Genomic DNA, 20410 nt, shown 5'->3' with positions numbered 1-20410 from the left:
TTTGATGTGTGGGTGCAATTACCGGCAAACAGAAGCCTCCCCCTTGCCCGGGAGCGGAGGCCCGTTCCCTGCCGTGACCACAGGTGGGCGCAGGGCAGGCTGCGGAGGAGCTCCAGCCGGGCCAGGGTCCTCGGGGGACCACGAGTTTCCCAGGACACAGGCAGGGTCTCAAGTCTGCAGAGGACCAGGCCTGCTGGACAACCACGGGCCCAGGCAGCAGGCCTGGGCCTGAGCAGTGCTCCTCCTGGGGCCCCATAGCCCGCCTGTGGCCCGCAGGCCACAGGGGTCTACTTCCCACGCTCAGATTCTGTGCAAGCTATGACGAACAGTCAGGCCCCCTGCGTCCAGGCCTTAGAGCTGGCGTCCTGAGCCCCACACACCTGCCTCGCTGCCGTCAACGGTCAAGTTCCGCCCTGCCTGCTGGTGGCCCAGGGTGTCTGTCCTCCAAGGCCGCAGCTTCCATCGGAGGAAGAAGAGGGCAGTGAACTTGACCTCTAAGGGCCTTCTCAGCCTAGCGCCTGGGACAACGGGGTAGGGGTGGGGGACAGACCTCAGGGCCCCTGTGGGCTGTGAAGGACTGTGGCGGCCGGGGAGGGGGCCCTGCTGCGCCTGCTAAGAGACCCTGCTGGCAGGAGGCAGGGACACGGGGAGAATTAAAAAGCACAGTTAAGTAACCACCGATCCTCATGCATATTTATTAATCACCCGGCCTGAAAACTGAATCAATACCTCTCGACGCTGCAGGAAGCTCAGCTCAGGGAGAAAGGCGGGGAGCTTCGAGGTCCCACGGAAGCTGAGGGGCAGGGCCAGCCAGACCTCAAGGATGGGGGCGCTCAGCCCTCCAGGCCCCGCAGGCCGGAACACTCGCCTCCGTGAGCCCAGACCAGCGACCCGCAGCCCGTGAGCTCAGCGACCTTGGGCGGGTCCCTCAGGCGCCGGCTTCACGTCCGACACGCTGTGTGGGCCGGTTTCCTTTGCCGCTTGGGGGCTCATGGGACGCTGCCCAGCTCTGAAGCTGGGGGCACCCGGCAGGCCCAGCCTCGAGACAGCGTGCTGGCCGAGGGCGGAGAGCCCGCGGTTCGGCTGTAGGCCACGGGACTGCAGGCCAGACCCTACAAACCCTACAGACCCCCGGCACCAAGCGCCCGAGACCCTCGCGGCCACCGAGCAGCTCACGAGAGGGGTGAAAAGCGGAGGGCTTGGGCTGGAGGCAGGAGGGCCGCGGGCAGGGAGAAGATCTGCCATCTGGGGACCGGACCCCTGCCGAGAGAAGCGGGCGCTCCCGAGCCCCCGCTCTGGGGCACCACAAGCCAGGGGCCACAGGGCCCGAGGCCCCGCCCCCCGCCCTCCATTCCCCGAGGCCCCCCCCGCCCGCCCCCACGCCCTCCAGTCCCCGAGGCCCCGCCCCCAAGCCAGCCAGTCCCCGAGGCCCCGCCCCACGCCCTCTATTCCGAGGCCCCGCCCCACACCAGCCAGTCCCCGAGGCCCCGCCCCCAGGGCTCCCTTAGGACCTGGCACCCGCCTTCCTGTGGCCGAGGCGCCTCACAAACAAGCCGGCTGTGGGGCTGCCCCCCAGGGGCCATCAGGGTCGGGGGGGCCTCAGAACACCCTCGAGTGTGCTCGCCGCTGCCCAGCCCTGGGGACCGGCCGCTGGAGCCGAGGGGCGGGGCTGGGAGCGGGCCCATCAGGCCCCAAGTGGCCCCAGGCCTGGTGTCAGCTGGGGCCGCCAGGTAGCCGCAGGCAGGGCGGGCCGTGGGATAGCGTCACCAGGCCGGCACACGTGGAGGGCCCTTCTCACGTCATCCTCCCCGGACAGTCCTGCCAGCGCCAGGGAGCCTAGCAGGGAGTTTATCTGCCACTGGCCACGAGGCGCCGGAGTGGGGGGGGGGGTAGGGCCCGAGACACACGGGTTAGCCTGCAGGCTGCCCGGTGGCTACGACCGGAGTCCCCTCGGGGCCGTGGAGCCTGGGCAGGGGCCTTCCGGTCAGCGCCACCACTGTCCTTCTGTGGCCAGCAGCCCCTCCACTTACACGAGACCCCCGGCAAGACAGCACAGCCCCTCGGCTGCTCAGCTGGCGTCCTGCTGCAAGAAACACGAACATCCCTGCTCTGGTTCTGAGATGCCCAGGCCGCTCTGAGACTCAATTTGCTCATCTGTCAAACGGGGACTCTGCTCACCTTCCCAGGTCTGGAAAGATGAGAAAGTCAGTGGATGTGAAAAAAAAGTGAAAAGTGAAGTCGCTCAGTCGTGTCCGACTCTGCGACCGCATGGACTGTAGCCTACCAGGCTCCTCAGTCCATGGAATTTTCCGGGCAAGAGTAATGGAGTGGGTTGCCATTTCCGTCTCCGGGGGATCTTCCTGACCCAGGGATTGAAGCCGGGTCTCCCAGGTTGCAAGTGCACGCTTTACCGTCTGAGCCTCCGACAGTGGACGTGAAGACGGCTGTGAGCGCACGGAGCTTTGCTGAGTGTGCCACTTGTGCATGACGACCGTGGAGCAAAAGCCAGCGTTAGTCCTCATCTGAGGACCCAGGCCTTTCTCGAGTCACGGGAAGACGGTGCAAGAAAGCACCAGTGCAAACCTGACCCCCAAAAGGCAGAGCGGGGAGCACCGCCTCCCATCTCAAGAAGCCCCCGTGTTTACCCCACCCAGGCGCTGGCAGAGGGACGGGTGGACAGAGAACGCAGGTGTCCAGGGGCCACCTGAGAGGGGATACCAGGTCACTCCCACGCGGCTGCAGCAAGGCCCCTACCCAGTGGGCAGACACAGTCTGAGCCAGGCTGCTGGGACCCAAAATGCTCGGTCCTCAGCCTCCTCAACCTGCGCCAGATCCTGGCTGTTTTGGGTCCAGCAGCATGACTCCACAAGCTCCCAGGACCTCTGACTCCAGCTGTGCTGCTGAGAGCCAAGGGCTGCCGGGTCTCGCTGGACAGACAGGTGAGGACCAGGAAAAGCGACGACACAGGAGGGGTGCTGCACAGGCCGGAGGCCCAGGCACCTGTGGTGAGACCCCCCTGTGGCCCCGTGCTGCCCGCGCAGGACCACAGCCCCGGCGCCCGGCTCCAAGCAGCAGACACAGGGCGGTCGCTGGAGCCAGTTAGAGGACACCAATCATCCGCGACCCCACGCAGAGTCCTTCAGAAGGTGGCCTGCTGTGAGAGAGGCTTGTCAACAGCCTGCAAGGAAGCCAGGAAAGACAACCCTCACCGCCGGGAGGGCAGGATGGTGGCCGCTCCGGCCGAAGGCCAGCTGCGGGCCCTGGGCCCTCCCAGCGCCCCCCACCCCGACTGCCCTCCCAGGCCACCCTGCAGGGAGACTCGGGGCTGCGGCACAGCAGATGCAGGAGTGGGGAGATGCGGCACTGACCGCACGGCGGGCTGGGTAAGCTGCCGCCCGGCTAACACGGCCCCATACTCCTGTCTGCGTGCCGGGCTGCCCCCTAAGCTGCTGTCCCGTCAGGTCAGTGCAAACGGCCGGGACACTGGCCACCCAGCTGGGCACCCAGGGCCGCGTCTCTCAGGGGAGGGACGGGGAGGCTAGGGGAGGAGGAGGCAGGACACGCCTGCGGCAGACCCTGCCCTTCCACAGCGATGGCCCTCCGAGCCCGCTGACCGAGTGGCCCTGTCCCCACTCAGCTGGGCGGGTGGGCAGAAGCTGGAAATCAGGCGCCTCCGCTGCCAGATCTCCCTGTCACAGACAGCAAGCGGCGGCAGGCACCCTACATCTGCCCTGAGCCGCGGGAGCTGGCAGCAGGGGCCTCCAGTCAGGCCGGCAGCTGCAGGACCAGCTGGTGAAGGGGAGGGCCTGGCTGCTCGGGTGAGAAGGGGGCGGGATGACCCTGTACCCATAACCCTCACCACGGACATGGGCTGTGCTCCCGCCAGGCCTCTGAGTTAGAACCGAAGATGTTCAGCAAAGCCAGTAAGAAAGGGTTTTGGAACGGTGACAAAATCTGCCGCTGTAACCAGTCTTAAGCGTGCTGTTCAGTTTAAGTGCGTTCAAGCCGCTGTGCAGTCGTCGCCCCTGGCTACCCACTGACCCGCCCAAGCTGAGGCCGAGTCCCCGTAGACTCTGGCTCCGCCCCCCAGCGCCTGGCACCCTCTCTCTGCTTCGATTCTATGACCCTGACTCCTCCAGGGACCCCACACAGGTGGAATCACACAGTGCCTGTCCTTCTGTCCGAGCTGTTCCCGGGGTATGGGGGGGGGACGCAGACCCTAACAGAGTTTCAGCGACATCCTCCTGGAGGAGGGTGAGACCAGGAGACCCAACCCCTAGACCCTCACGCTCTCAGTTCACGACATCCAGCAAGTTCTAAGCTGGCTGGGGGAGGGGAGCTGAATATGCTGATTCCAAAGTTCACGTAAAAGTGAACGGGAGAAAACCCTGATAAAGAGTCCGAGGGCAGCAGGACACCCGAGCCCTGGCCTCAATCAGATCCAGGGCATCGGGTGCACGAGGGGGTGACCCCACACCAGTGAGGAAAAGACAGGCTTTCAGGCAGTGGTCCAGGGGCACCAGGAGGAGCCCCTCCCAAAACCATGCCTCCCCCCTTATAAAAAACCCAAACCAAATCCCAAATCCGTCAGATTTAAACGTAAAAAATGAAATGCCCCAGAAAACCAGAAGATACCAAGAGAGAATTCTTTACCGTCTGGACATGAGAAAGGTAGAGACAGGAACAAAAGCCCGGGAGCTGAAAAGCAAACGGCGATAAACACATCCGTGATAAAACGAGCCCGAGAGCCCAACACCTCTGCTTGGCTAAAAACTGAACAAAGACAGCAACACAGCACAAGCGAAGAAGCCGAAAGACGGACGATAATCGGGAGACATCCTCACAGCTTAAAATGCCCTTGATATGCAAAGAGCGCCAAGAAACCAGCAAGAACAGGACCGACAAGCCATTTGAAAAATGAACCAAGCACGTGAACACACACTTAAAAATCCTCACTCACACGTGATAAAGGAACTGACAGCTCCAACCACACGGCTCTCACCTGCTGGACCGGGAAAGCCCGGAAGCCCGGTGGCTGGGGCAGGGGGCCGGCACCCTCACGGTGCGGCCGTCGAAATGCACGCAGGGGCCACTGGCTCTCTCTTCTGACACGCACAGGGCAGAGGTGTGTGCAGAAGGATGTGTGCCACGGCAAGGTCGTGATCACGTTCCTGGTAACCAGCAGGATTAACGCGTCACAGCACACGGGGGTGTGGCACATGCGTAAACACTGACAGGGTGGCATGCGTCCATGGAGGGAAGCCCCCAAGCGCACAGTCACAAAAGCGTCAGGAAGTGTGAAGGCGGGCTCTGTGAGTGTACAGGGGGTGGGTGCTCCTGGGTGCAGCCAGGAAGGGGCCAGCACCACCGCTGGGGGAGGGGCTGGCGTGTGCAGAGTCACGGCTACACCATCGCCAGTCCACACCCAGCCTTGTGCTGTGATCACCCGGCCGGCACGGAGGAACCAGACGTGCAGAGCAACATCAGCCTGCAAGGTTGGGGGTGGGGGGTGAGCTGGGCCGCTAGGGATGCAGCCAACCCTGCCAGGAACAGCCTTGGGGGCTCATCCCAACCAGGCCCCAGGCCCCATGGTTTGTAGGGTCCTGCCCCCGCCAGGGAGCAATGCCCAGAGAACATTCCAGAAGCACGGGCAGCAGGCTGTCAGGAAATAACCTGTCTAGTCAGGGACAGGACATGCTCAAGGCCGTGGTCAGCAGCAGGAGGACCCAAGGGCAAGACAGGCTCCGAGAAGCAGAGCCTGGGCCTGCTGTAGGTTCGGGGCTCCCTGTCCAGTGAGGACCGGTGAGAACTGGTGGGGGAGGGACTGGCCCTGGGGGGTGGGGGGCAGGAAGAACCTGCAGGCAAGGCGCCAGCAGGGCTCGGGTCTGCTGCCTGGAGAGGGGGCGGGGGCCAGGGGCAGCAAGGTGTGAAGAGCGGTGAAGGCTGCACTCCCCCACCCCGGCCCCAGCCCCTGTATCCCAGAGCAGGAGGAGGCCAGGCCAGGGCTGCTATGATTAAACGGGGCGGGAGCCGGGCAGTTTCTCCGCTCACAGGGAACCCGGCAATTTTCTACCCACTCCATTTCCAAAAAAGATACAGTCAGTGTAAATGTCCCCGGGCTGCAGTCGGGCCCCTTCCTGAGCACAGCCCCCCTCCCCCACCGGAAGCAGGCAGGGCGGGGACGTGAGGGGACGCTCCAGCTCGAGGGGCTTCTCCCGCCCCCTCTGAGCGATGGTGGGATGGGGGCTCAAACCCCAAAGATGAATTCTGCCTAATTACGCGCGTGCTGAGGCATTTAGAGGTACAGATGTTTGCAATTTGCTTTAAAATGCGTCAAGCAAAGAGACGGGACTAACGGAAGGAAGGGGTGGACAGGTGCGTCACGGCGGCCGTGGGGGAGCGTCCCCACAGGGGGACACGGGCTGCTCACGGCGAAACTCTTGCAACTGTGCTGTGTGTCTGACCACGTCTGCAACGTCAGGGAACCAGCAAGGCCGCATTAGCACACAGGCTCCGCTCCCGGGACCCAGGGGAGCCAGAGGCCCGAGGCCTACCGTCCGCCTGCACGAAGCTTGCTCCTCACTGGAAGGGGCCCTGCTGGGGGACCAGCAGTCGCCAGGCCCAGAGCTGCCGTGTGTCTGGCCCTCGGGCTGCTCCCTAGAGCGCCAGGCGGCTCGCTGCCCAGACAGCCCTGGATGTGGCCCACGATGCGGACACACGGGGCACCGTCGGTCGAGGGGACGCGGTCTGCAGAGCAGTGACTCGGCGAGGCAGTGCTCCTGGCTGGAGGTCACTGTGCTCTCCACCACAGCTGGCAGGAGGTGGGGTCAGCTCCACGTCCTGGCGAGCAGGCCGAGACGAGGGCCACCGCCGCAGAGGAGCAGAGCCAGCAGCAGGCCCAGGGCCCACCGCTGAGGAGAGGGGCACCCAAGGGCAGGAGGGAGCTGGGGGGCCAGGCAGTGCCCCGCCCCACCAGGACTGCTGGGAATGGCCAGGTGGGCACGGGGCGGGGGCCACAGGCCTGGGGCACCAGGAGTGCCACCCGCAGAGTCTGGTTCCCAGAGGACCCCAGGGAGCTTTGGGCCCAGACTTCCAGGTGGCCTGCTCTAGAGCAGCCTGTATCAGAACATCCCACCTTCACACAACGGCCAGGCGTGTCTGGCTCCGGGGGCCTCAGTTCCGCCATCGCTAAGCAGGGCTTGTCTCCCTGATGGCTGCCTACTTTAGGGACACACACAGGTCACCCCTGACGCGGTGGGAAGAGCCGACAACCCCAGAAGCCTGGGACGGGCCACAGGGCACGTAAGTAGCCAGGAGCCTGCTCCACAGCGTTGCCCAGCCCCGCCGGGCACCAAGCGGGCACCAGCGGGCAGACAGGCAGGCGTGCACTCAGCTCTGAGCAGTAACTGGGGCGCATGCCTCACCAACCAGCTGTGAACTAATTGCAAGAAGTTCTAACTAGTCGACTCCCTCTCCGAGCATATGCTCCCAATTAAGTCAAACTGCAGCTGATTTTAATCAATCTTCCTTGAAGCGGCCCGCCTTGAAGACTCTTCCAGGGGAAAGGGGAGGGGGGCTACATCCGCAGCAGGCAGGCAGCAGGCAGACAGACACACGCCGGGGGCCGTGTGCCAAGCCGCCCCCGGCCCCCGCCCCCAGCTCTGCCCTGGACTCGAGTCCGCAGCTCTGCGGTCACACGAACCAAGCCTGGGGCCAGCCAGGCCACCTGCAGGGCACCTGCCTCTCCTGCGGCCTCCACGGCCCAGGGACCCAGGCCTCTGCCCTCACAATGGTGTGCCCACACATGGCCCCTGAGCCCTTGTTAACCGCTCCTGTTATCCCCCACGGGGGCTCATCGTCCCCCATTTTATAAAGGACATGCTGGGGGCTCAGATGGCAAAGCACGACATGCCTGAGACCACCCAGCTAAGGAGGCGGGCTCTAGCTGAGGTCTGTAGACGCGGATGCCCCAAACCACATGGGGCCCAGGAGGCTCAACATCTCGGACCCCACCCGGGACCCCACCCCCCACATCCACTGCCTCTCTGACCTACTCTGATCCCCCAGTGCCCGCAGCAGGGCTGCGGCGGCGCCTCATGACTGTCGGCTTCAGCAGGACTGGCTGAGCCCCATCCCAAAGCCTGGGAGCTGTCAGCGTGACCTCGGGCACGCTCGACCCAACGCGGCCCCTGACGGGCGGCCGGGGATTCACCTGCCAGCAGCCGCCCCGCATCAGGACTGCGGCCCAATTAAAACCGAGCAAGATGACAGGTCCAGAGTGGAACACCGTCCAGCCACGGCTCCCGGCGCCACGCTCTATCAAGGATGTCACTTCTCCCGTCTCCAGGAATCGGGAATAAAAAAGAGATTTGATTTGCCTCTAATAGGTGTCAAGACAAAAATCAATGGCCTGTCCAGAATCTGGGTAATCACAGACCTGCAGGTTTCCTGCCTGAGAACAATTTAGACAGGAGGATAAAAATGAAAAACAAAGGAACACTGCAACAGTGTAAACAGCTACGGAGCCTCACAGCTGCAGGCCGACGGGGCCCGCTCGGAGACAAGCCCCGAACCACCAGGACCCTCTGCTGGGCCTCTCCTCCCCAGCCACGGAGCCTCACAGCTGCAGGCCGACAGGGCCCGCTTGGAGACAAGCCCCAAACCAGTGCGACCCTCTGCTGGGCCTGTCCTCCCAGGGAGCACGCCCAGCATGCCCGCCACAGCGAGCAGTCAGGAAAACAGGCTGTGAATCAACGAAGCACATGGGGCTGGAGGGCTGGGGGGGCGACAGCATGGCCTGAGGCAGGGGATGCCCGCCACGGGCTCGGGACCCGAGCTCTCAGCCAGCGAGGGCGTCTGGAGGGGACAGGCCCCTGGTTCCGTCTGGCCTGTCCACTGGGAAGTGGACGGCTGTGGCGCAGGAGCCTCACGGGAGGTCGGGCGAGCCTCGGACGAACTCACCTGCAGGGTGAGCCGCTCCAGCTGCGCCTCCAGCGCCGTCTTCTCCTCCTCTAGGCGACTCCGCTCGGCTTCCAGCTCCTCAACCTTCAACCTGCAAGGAGAGCAGACCGTGACGGGAGGGCACTGCAGCACGGCCTCTGGGCAGGGGACAGGGAAGGGTCACGAGATGGTTAAATAGGCACCTGTGAAAATACGACATGGAGCAGCCACAGCAAAGAAAAGCTGTGAGAACACACAGCAGGGGGTGGGGGAGCGCAGCACGGCATCCATCGGGGGGCCCCGCTGACCCCGACTCCAGAGGGGCAGGGAGACTAACTGGGGCTCCGCTGACCCCGACTCCAGAGGGGCAGGGGGACTAACTGGGGCTCCGCTGACCGCGACTCCAGAGGGGCGGGGGGGGCAGGTGGGGGGGCCCCACTGACCCCGACTCCAGAGGGGCAGGGAGACTAACTGGGGCTCCGCTGACCCCGACTCCAGAGGGGCAGGGAGACCAACTGGGGCTCCGCTGACCGCGACTCCAGAGGGGCAGGGGGGCAGGTGGGGGGGCTCCGCTGACTGCGACTCCAGAGGGGCAGGGGGACTAACTGGGGCTCCGCTGACCGCGACTCCAGAGGGGCAGGGGGGCAGGTGGGGGGGCTCCGCTGACTGCGACTCCAGAGGGGCAGGGGGACTAACTGGGGCCCCGCTGACCCCGACTCCAGAGGGGCAGGGAGACTAACTGGGGCTCCGCTGACCGCGACTCCAGAGGGGCGGGGGGGGCAGGTGGGGGGGCTCCGCTGACCCCGACTCCACAGCAGCAGGGAGACTAACTGGGGCTCCGCTGACCGCGACTCCAGAGGGGCGGCGGGGGCAGGTGGCGGGGGCTCCGCTGACTGTGACTCCAGGGGGGACAGGTGGCGGGGGCCCCCGCTGACCACGACTCCATAGGGGCGGGGAGGGGGCAGGTGGCGGGGGCCCCCCGCTGACCCCGACTCCACAGCAGCAGGGAGACCAACGGGGGTCAGCTGGGGTCCGTGTGTCTTTTGCCCACTGGTCCCCCCCACACGTGGGACTGCACCCTGGGGAGGACTCAAGACTCAAGAAAAGGACCAAACTTGATGAAAAGACAGAAGAGACACACAGTCTGCATGCGCCTGGGGCTGGGGGCCACCAGGACAGGGTGCAGCTGCGGGCCCTCTCGCCCTGAAGGCCCAGAGGCCAAGCAAGCCCAGGCGCGGAGGCAGGTGTACAAGGAGGCCGCCGCTTGTTGCAAGAGGGCGGCTATTTTTGTCTTCATTTTTTATAGGAACTATACTGATATGCTTTTGAACTGTGGTGTTGGAGAAGACTCCCGAGAGTCCCTTGGACTGCAAGGAGATCCAGCCAGTCCATTCTAAAGGAGATCAGCCCTGGGATTTCTTTGGAAGGAATGATGCTAAAGCTGAAACTCCAGTACTTTGGCCACCTCATGCGAAGAGTTGATTCACTGGAAAAGACTCTGATACTGGGAGGGATTGGGGGCAGGAGGAAAAGGGACGACAGAGGATGAGACGGCTGGATGGCATCACGGACTCGATGGACGTGTCTGAGTGAACTCCGGGAGTTGGTGATGGACAGGGAGGCCTGGCGTGCAGCGATTCATGGGGTCGCCAAGAGTCGGACACGACTGAACTGAACTGAAATGATAGAGCTTAAAATAAACAAGTGCCTGGGGGCTTCCCTGCTGGCTCAGTGGTGAAGACACCGCCTGCTAATGCAGGAGATGTGGGTTCAATCCTTGACCCGGGAGGGTCCCACAGGCGGGGGAACCGAAGCCCGTGTGGCCACAGCCCCCGAGCCTGGGCTCTGGGGCCCACATGTGGCAGCTACTGAGCCTGCGCTCCAGAGAGCCCGTGCCCCGAGCGGGAGAGGCCACGGCAGTGACGGGCCCGTGATGACAGAGAAACCCTGCTCGTCACAACTAGAGGAGAGCCAGTGTGCAGGGGTGAGACCCAGCATGGCCAAGAATAAATACGTGAAAAATAAGAAAGCACCCAGGAAGCAGAGCCCAGTGCTGAAACGGGGCGAGGGACGGAGCCTCTCCCACCAGCTGGAATGGAGGACTCATGCTCCGTGGGTAACTCAGGAAGGTTGACTTGGGAGTGGGAGGGTGATTTTCTTCAGAGAGAACTGCTCCAGAATGGCCTTGCAAATCAACAAAAGCGAGACTGCAAGGGACCAAACTCTTTCCAAGAAGCCTAAGGCACCTCTGAAGAAAGCACCAAGATTTATAGGACACAGAAGCGCTCAGAACCCAGCAAGCCGACACACACAGCCTGCTGTCCAGTCAAAGGTTACCAGGCGTTGAAAGAACTAGGAAGACATGACCCACAACGAGGAGCACAGCCAAGAGCCGCACAGACGTGGAGTCAGCGTCCCCGGACACGAGAAGGCACTGAAGGCTCCTGGAGGAAAGGCACGTTCCACTGGGCGGGAGCCGCGGTGTCTGAGGTGAAGAACACTGGACGGGATTCCTGATGGATGAGACTCTGCAGGACACGAGTTTTGTGCACTTGACGCCAGGGTGATAAAAGCTACTGTGGCGGCAGGGAGAGAGGAAAATCGATCTTCAGAACCAGGGAGAGCAGCGTGAGCGACGGGGCAGCTTCACGAAGGAGGATTTATGGGCAACTGCAGTCCCTGCGTGCGGCGGGGGGCAGAAAAGCCCTGCAGGAGGGTCCACATGTGATCAAAGTATAAAGACACAGACTCAGGAAGCCGCACAAACCTGAGCACGAGAAAGGTAAGGAAAGGGCGCAGTGCGTGGAATGACGCGGGCTCTTAAGATCAGTGCTGATAAGGAGACCCTACGAGCAGTCACAGGAGGAAAACGCTACCCACGGAGAAACACAGCAGACTTCTCAGCAGAGAAACGCAAGTGAGAAAGAGGAGAAAAGTCTACCAAATGCTGGAGGAAATGAAAAATGTCAACCTAGGATTCTATTCCCAGTGAAAATATCTTTCAAAAAGTGCAAGCAAAATAAAGATGTTCTCAGACACACAGAAGCAGAGGATTTATCCTGGGCAGGCCTGCCCTATGGGGAACGTGACGGGAAAGCCTCCAGGCCGGAGGGGAGCGAGTCCAGAGGGCAGAGGACCCACGCCGGGGCCTGAGCAGTGATGGGGCCTTACCCACACAGGGGCAAACATGGCTTCATGCTATTTGACTCTTTAAGAAATAGCTAAATCACTATTTTAAAAGAGGTCAAGCAAACCCAGTAAAAACATACTGGGGTTTAAGACGTAAATGCAGATGAAACGGATGGCAGCCGGGGCACGAGGCTGCGTGACAGACGCAAGCGGCTGCACGACTGCGCGCTGCACGCGGGGCCGCACCGGTCCCTGGGGGCAGGCGGGGAAAAGCGGAGGGTGAGCGCTAAGACCAAGGCAACCACAGGGAAAAGTGACGACTCACGGAGGCGTCACTTCTCCCTTAGAAGAAAAAGAAAAGTAAGACGGCGTCACAAAAAACATGCAAGTAGTTCAGAGGAAGTCAGAGACACAGGAAAGTGGGGTCGGGGCAGAGACACAGGAAAGTGGGAACCAGGCAGAGACACAGGAAAGAGGGGACGGAGCAGAGACAGGAAAGCGCGGACGGGGCAGAGATGATACAGGACAGCGGGGACGAAGACGAGCCAGCACAAGCAGAAAAGAAAGGAAGACCAGACCAACCCCGAGCACACAGTAATCACATTCGATGTAAATGGTCTAAACACCCCCAGGTAAAAGGCAGAGAGAGGGGCGCCCTGGCAGTCCAGCGGCAGGACTCTGTGGGCCCAATGCAGGGGGCCCACGATCGATCCGTGGGCAAGGAACTAGACCCCTCGTGTCACAGCTAAAGATGCCCCAGGCCACAGCTGGGACCGGGCATGGCCAAACATAGCGACGAATATTTTTTTAAATATGTTTTAAAAACGTAGAGAGAGAGGGTCAAATGGACGAAAAGGCAGCCCCCAGTTACACGCCACCAACAAAGCGGCAGAGACTGGGTGGTGGCCGCGCTGGGGCGCAGGAGCTGACCTCATGAGCTCACGGGGGCGTGGCTGCGTTCTTAGGAAGGTGGCACTGTGCAGTCCCGGACCCATGAGCATTCAAAGAGCTTCCTGCTTCCTCCTGTTCATACTGAAAGTGAAGCAGGAACCGTTCACAGTGTGTCACCCCTGACCGGACGCCCCAAACTCGGACATCTTCCCCAGAGCTGGCCCATCAGCTCATCAGGGATACGCCAGACAAACGCGGGCTGGGGCTGTGCAACGGCCCACCTGCAGGCCCTGCAAAGTGGCAGAAGACAAAACCAAGAAACAGAGGTGCTGATAACGAGGGACAGACATGAGCTGTGTGGCCCACTTGGTACTACCCACGCAACCCTCCTATAAACCAACAGTTACCCCAAATCACCTTCACCAGCCGGACAAACAGAAGAAAGGGGCAAGGAGGAAGAATGGACGCTGGGGTGGCTGGACAAGAGAGGCTTCAGAGGAGATATCTAGACAGTGGCTGCCCCAAAAAGAGGCACTTCAAAAATGTAAAACGGTTTATTCACTGAGAAGACACAATAACCCTAAATGAACATGCTCCTAAAAGCAGAGCTTCAAAACACATGAAGCAAAAATGAGAACTGGAAGGAGAAACAGACAAATCCACAAGTATGTTTGGAGACGTCAGAGCTCCTTGCCAAGGAGTCAAACCTGCGGACAGACGCTGAGCAAGGGCCCGTGGTCTGCTGGGGCTTCACACAATGTTCGACCCGACACCACGCAACACGTGTTCCTCTCGAGCACAGACAGGATGCTCTCCAAGACAGAGCGTATTCCTGGGGCATCAATAAACACTAGCAAACTAAAAAATGAAAACGATACAAAGTACCTCACAGACTGTAATGGAGTTTAAACCAGGTATCCGTAACAGAAGGGCTTCCCCGGTGCCTCGGGAGTAAGGAACCTGCCCGCCAGTGCAGGAGACACGGGTTAGATCCTTGGGTTGGGGAGGTCCCCTGGAGCAGGAAATGGCAACCCACTCCAGCATTCTTGCCTGGGAAACGCCATGGACAGAGGAGTCTGGTGGCTACAGTCCACGGGGCTGCAGAAGAGCTGGACACGACTTAGTGACCGAACAACAAAACCAGAAAGACAAGAGGGAAATAGCGACACGGTGGAAACCGCAGCAGCCCGTCAAAACCACACCCTGTCCAAGGAAGACGACAAACGGAGTCAGAGAGCCTCTGCATCTGGACGAGAACGAGGGTGCGGCGGGCCGCAGGCGCGGGGCCAGGCGTGGGGCGCAGCGGAAGCAGGAGCCCGAAACACTCACATTAGAAAACGAGGAAAACCTCGAATCAGCATCTAATTCACACCTGAAGAAACCAAACAAAAAAAGGGAAAAGCACCCACAGCAAGAAGGAGGAACTGATAAGGCCAGAGGCCAATGAGAAGGACGAAAGCAAGCTGCCGCTGCTCCTCCGGAAAGGCCGAGTGGCCGGTGAGGCTCCCGCGGAAGAGGCCAGGCAGCAGCGCCGGGGACGCGGCAGCCCACCTCGGGCCCTGCAGACACAGAGGAGCCCCGGCGGCGTCCACACGGACGGCTGCCCGCGGTCCAGCCACATCGCCCACACAAAAGCCACAGCCCAGCCTTCAGAGCCCTTCCACGACAGAAATATCCAGGCCTACGTGGTTTTATAGGGTGCAAACACTTAACGAAGAAACAATGCTAATTCTACACAATCTCATCCAGAAAAGAGAAGGAATAATTCCCAGCATGGCACGGGAGGCCAGCATTACGCTCGAAAAGAAACAGATGAGGACAGAAAATAAATAAAACCCACACATCCGTGTCCCTCACGACCGGAAACACCATCAGCAAAACACGAGCAAGTTGCGTCCAGCAATACGAAGGAATGGTGACAGCCAGGGAGACTTATCTTGTGATGTCGGCTGGTTCGATATTGAAAAATAAATTGATATAATCTACTCTATTGGCAGCTCAAAGAAGAAAAAACACAAAGGGATCAACCTGTGGGAAGAGAAAGGAGGTGACAAAGTTCCACCTCGACTCATGACAAACCAAGAACAGAAGACCAGTCAAGAACGGAAGGGAAAGCCTACACCTGGTACATCTACAAAGCCTACAGCGGACGCCGCCCTCGACGCTGAAAGACTAGGCGCTCCCCCCAGACCAGGAACGAGGCAGACACTCCAACACCAGCCCGAAAGCCTTGGCCAAAGGCGCACCGCTCAGAGAAGATATGAAACTGATACAGACAATTTATCAAAGTTGCTCAGTCATGTCTGACTCTTCTGTGACCCCAGGGACTGTAGCCCACCAGGCTCCTCTGTCCATGGAGTTCTCCAGGCAAGAACGCTGGAGTGAGCAGCCGTTCCCTTCTCCAGGGGATCTTCTCTATCCAGGGCTCGAACCTGGGTCTCCTGCATTGCAGGCAGATTCTTCACCATCTGAGCCACCAGGGAAGCTCAGATAATTTATAGACAGGAGAATCTGCGTAGTAAGACCGCAAGGAATCAACCAAAAATAAACACCAAAACCCCTCATAGAACTGAGACCTGAATTTGGTAAGGTACAGGATATAAGATGAACAGCTCAAGACTCAATCACTTCTATACAGTCACAGCACAGAACAGTAAGGCAAAGTAAAACAGAATTTACGACTGATATAGAAAGCCACACTGAGGCATAAATCTAATAACACGTGCAGAGTTGGTATAATGAAGAGACAAAATGCTGACAAAAAAGAATCAAAGATGTAAACAAACAGATACTGAGTTCATGGAATGGGAGACCCAACACAGCAAGAATGTCACTTCCTCCCAAATGACATACAGATCCAACACAAAGCCAATAGAACCCAGGATTTTTTTTGGGGGGGGGGTGGGGAGGAGGGTAGATCTAGACAAACCGACTTTAAAATTTATACCGAAAGTCAAAGGAACGAGAGCAGCTGCAACAACTTGGAAGAAGAACGGAGTCAGAGGAGGCACTCAGGCAGCTCTTACCTCTCCCCAAGGCTCCCAGTAATCAGGACAGCGGTGACGAGATGAGCACCGAGATCAAAACAGCAAGCGGAGGCCAGAAAAGAGAGAAACCTGCCCAACTGGTTTGTGACAGAGGCATAAAAGCAATTCCATGAAGGACAGCCTTTGCCATAGACTGTCTGGAAGCAATTAAACATCTTTCAGCTCAGTTCAGTTCAGTCGCTCAGTCGTGTCCGACTCTTTGCGACCCCATGAATCGCAGGACGCCAGGCCTCCCTGTCCATCACCAACTCCCGGAGTTCACTCAGATTCACGTCCATCGAGTCCGTGATGCCATCCAAGCATCTCATCCTTGGTCGTCCCCTTCTCCTCCTGCCCCCAATCCCTTCCAGCATCAGAGTCTTTTCCAGTGAGTCAACTCTTCGCATGAGGTGGCCAAAGTACTGGAGCTTCAGCTTTCGCATCATTCCTTCCAAAGAAATCCCAGGGTTGATCTCCTTCAGAATGGACTGGTTGGATCTCCTTGCTAGTCCAAGGGACTCTCAAGAGTCTTCTCCAACACCACAGTTCAGAAGCATCAATTCTTCGGCGCTCAGCTTTCTTCACAGTCCAACTCTCACATCCATACATGACCACTGGAAAAACCACAGCCTTGACTAGACGGACCTTAGTCGGCAAAGTAATGTCTCTGCTTTTGAATGTGCTATCTAGGTTGCTCATAACTTTACTTCCAAGGAGTAAGCGTCTTTTAATTTCATGGCTGCAATCACCATCTGCAGTGATTTTGGAGCCCCCCAAAATAAAGTCTGACACTGTTTCCACTGTTTCCCCATCTATTTCCCATGGAGCGATGGGACCAGACGCCATGATCTTCGTTTTCTGAATGGTGAGCTTTAAGCCAACTTTTTCACTCTCCTCTTTCACTTGCATCAAGAGGCTTTTTAGTTCCCCTTCACTTTCTGCCATAAGGGTGGTGTCATCTGCATATATGAGATTACTGATATTTCTCCCGGCAATCTTGATTCCAGCCTGTGTTTCTTCCAACCCAGCGTTTCTCATGATGTCCTCTGCATATAAGTTAAATAAACAGGGTGATAATATACAGCCTTGACGTACTCCTTTTTCCTATTTGGAACCAGTCTGTTGTTCCATGTCCAGTTCTAACTGTTGCTTCCTGACCTGCATATAGGTTTCTCAAGAGGCAAGTCAGGTGGTCTGGTATTCCCATCTCTTTCAGAATTTTCCACAGTTTATTCTGATCCACACAGTCAAAGGCTTTGGCATAGTCAATAAAGCAGAAAGAGATGTTTTTCAGGAACTCTCTTGCTTTTTCCATGATCCAGCAGATGTTGGCAATTTGATCTCTGGTTCCTCTGCCTTTTCTAAAACCAGCTTGAACATCAGGAAGTTCATGGTTCACGTATTGCTGAAGCCTGGCTTGAAGAATTTTGAGCATTACTTTACTAGCATGTGAGATGAGTGCAATTGTGCGGTAGTTTGAGCATTCTTTGGCATTGCCTTTCTTTGGAATTGGAATGAAAACTGACCTTTTCCAGTCCTGTGGCCACTGCTGAGTTTTCCAAATTAGCTGGCATATTCAGTGCAGCACTTTCACAGCATCATTGTTCAGGATTTGAAACAGCTCAACTGGAATGCCATCACCTCCATTAGCTTTGTTCGTAGTGATGCTTTCTAAGGCCCACTTGACTTCACATTCCAGGATATCTGGCTCTAGATGAGTGATCACACCATCGTGATTATCCGGGTCGTGAAGATCTTTTTTGTACAGTTCTCCTGTGTATTCCTGCCACCTCTTCTTAGTATCTTCTGCTTCTGTTAGGTCCCTACCATTTCTGTCCTTTATTGAGCCCATCTTTGCATGAAATGTTCCCTTGGTATCTCTAGTTTTCTTGAAGAGATCTCTAGTCTTTCCCATTCTGTTGTTTGGCTCTATTTCTTTGCATTGATCGCTGAGGAAGGCTTTCTTATCTCTCCTTGCTATTCTTTGGAATTCTGCATTCAGATGCTTATATCTTTCCTTTTCTCCTTTGCTTTTCGCTTCCCTTCTTTTCACAGCTATTTGTAAGGACTCCTCAGACAGCCATTTTGCTTTTTTGCATTTCTTTTCCATGGGGATGGTCTTGATCCCTGTCTCCTGTACAATGTCACGAACCTTAGTCCATAGTTCATCAGGCACTCTATCTATCAGATCTTGGCCCTTAAATCTATTTCTCACTTCCACTGTATAGTCATAAGGGATTTGATTTAGGTCATACCTGAATGGCCTAGTGGTTTTCCCTACTCTCTTCAATTTAAGTCTGAATTTGGCAATAAGGAGTTCATGATCTGAGCCACAGTCAGCTCCCGGTCTTGTTTTTGTTGACTGTATAGAGCTTCTCCATCTTTGGCTGCAAAGAATATGATCAATCTGATTTCGGTGTTGACCATCTGGTGATGTCCATGTGTAGAGTCTTCTCTTGTGTTGTTGGAAGAGGGTGTTTGCTAGGACCAGTGCATTCTCTTGGCAAAACTCTATTAGCCTTTGCCCTGCTTCATTCCGTACTCCAAGGCCCAATTTGCCTATTACTCCAGGTGTTTCTTGACTTCCTACTTTTGCATTCCAGTCCCCTATAATGAAAAGGACATCTTTCTTTGGTGTTAGTTTAAAAGATATCCTTTAGAACTCACACCCAAACAGCTTTAGGCAAAAATAAATCTTCACCTAAACTTCATGTCTTACACAGACTTCAGCTGAACATGGGTCAGAAGCTTAAATATAAAATGTGAAATCATACAATTTTAAGAAATAAACATAGCAGAACATCTTTGATATGCAAGGCTAAGCAAGAAGTTTTCAGACTCAATATTTAAAAAGTTGATAAACTGGACTTTTTCAAAATTTGTAAGACTTTTGTTAAAGACATTGGGAAGATAATGAAAAAAACAGGCTACAGACCAAAAGAAAATATTTGCAAAGCACATATTTGACAAACACATATCCACTATAAATAAAGTGCAAAATTCAACAATAAGTCAAAAAAAAAAAAAAAATAGAACAGCAGCAAGAAAAAAACAACTAAATATTTAAACAGATATCTCACCAAAAATGTTAAAACAGGTTACAACTAATGAAAATCTGTTCAGCATCATTAGCCATTTGGGAAATACACGTGAAAAGCCATGGTGAGACAGCCAGTGAATGCAGTATCACACACCCAGCAGAAGCGCTAAATAAAGTACGAATGTTGACAATACCAAGTGCTGACACAGAAGAACCCAAACTCTCACACAGCTCTGCTCAAATGACCATCAGACTATTTTCCAAAGCCGAACACACACTGAACACATCACTGAGGAAGCCACTCCGCGGCAGCTACCCGAGGGAAGCAGAAGCCGGTGCCCCTACACAGCCTGCACACACGTGTGCAGCAGTTCCAGTCATAGCTGCCCCGAGCTGGAAACAACACAGATAACCCTCAGGAAGTAAACGGACGCATTTGTTTCCGTTGGTCTATCCACCAGTGGAATACTACCCAGTTATACAAAGGAGCAACAACCGCCGGAAGTGGAACGCTTGGGAACCTGGGATTCCGTTAGACCCGCAGCAGAGGACATGTTCTAGCCAAGCGCACGTGGGCGTTCTCCAGAGGAGACCACGTGTCAGGCTACAGAACAAGTCTCAGTAAGCTAAATTCATTGCTCTAATGGAATTCACTCTATGCGATGAAAGTAAAGCCCAATAACAGAGACAGAAACTGGAAAACAAATATGTGAAACTAAACAACAGGCTTCAGCAACAGATCAGAGAAGAAATGAGAAGAAAAAATGAGAACAACACACAAGACCAGTGACGCACGGCTCTTGGGGAATCATAGCCTGAAAAGCCTACGCTTTTAAAGGAAGTGAAGTAGTGGAAGTTACTCGGTCGTGTCCTACTCTTCGCAGCCCCATGGACTGTAGGCCAGGCTCCTCTGTCCACAGAATTCTCCAGGCCAGAATACTCAAGCTGGTACCCGTTCCCTTCTCTAGGGGATCTTCCCGACCCTGGGATTGAACCCAGGTTTCCCACATTGCAGGCAGTTTCTTTACTGTCTGAGCCACCAGGGAAGAGGGGGATCTCAAATCAATAACATGAGTATACATCTTAAGAAATTATGAAAGGAAGAGCAAATTGAACTCAAAAGCTAGAAGGAAGAAAATGATAAAGACTAGAACAGAGATCAATGACACAGAAACAGAAAAACGGTAAGAAAATCAACAAAACCAAAGCTGGTCATTTGAAAAGATCAACAAATCAACAAATCTTTGGCTGAAATGATTAATATGTTTCAATATAGATAAAAATCAGCTATATTTCTAAGCAACAGCAATGAAAAATCTGAAAAAAGGAATTTAACAAAATCAGTCCATTTACAAGAGCGTCAAAGAGAACAAACTACTTAGGT

General features: G+C 56.7%; 1 protein-coding gene across 1 annotated transcript in view; it reads right to left on the bottom strand.

The window, feature by feature from the left end:
• MAD1L1 (MAD1 mitotic arrest deficient like 1) overlaps positions 1–20410 on the bottom strand; it is a gene marked incomplete at its 3' end in the record, with an annotated part of 218357 nt that overhangs the window by 24166 nt on the left and 173781 nt on the right. The window contains 1 exon segment of the mRNA XM_018040283.1: positions 8962–9052. Within this exon segment, the coding sequence (XP_017895772.1) occupies positions 8962–9052 (91 nt within the window).

This window comes from Capra hircus, chromosome 25 (assembly GCF_001704415.2).
Source record: "Capra hircus breed San Clemente chromosome 25, ASM170441v1, whole genome shotgun sequence".
Lineage (NCBI taxonomy): Eukaryota > Metazoa > Chordata > Mammalia > Artiodactyla > Bovidae > Capra > Capra hircus.
Note: the sequence above shows the minus strand (reverse complement) of the source record. Positions and strands in the feature narration are given on the sequence as shown.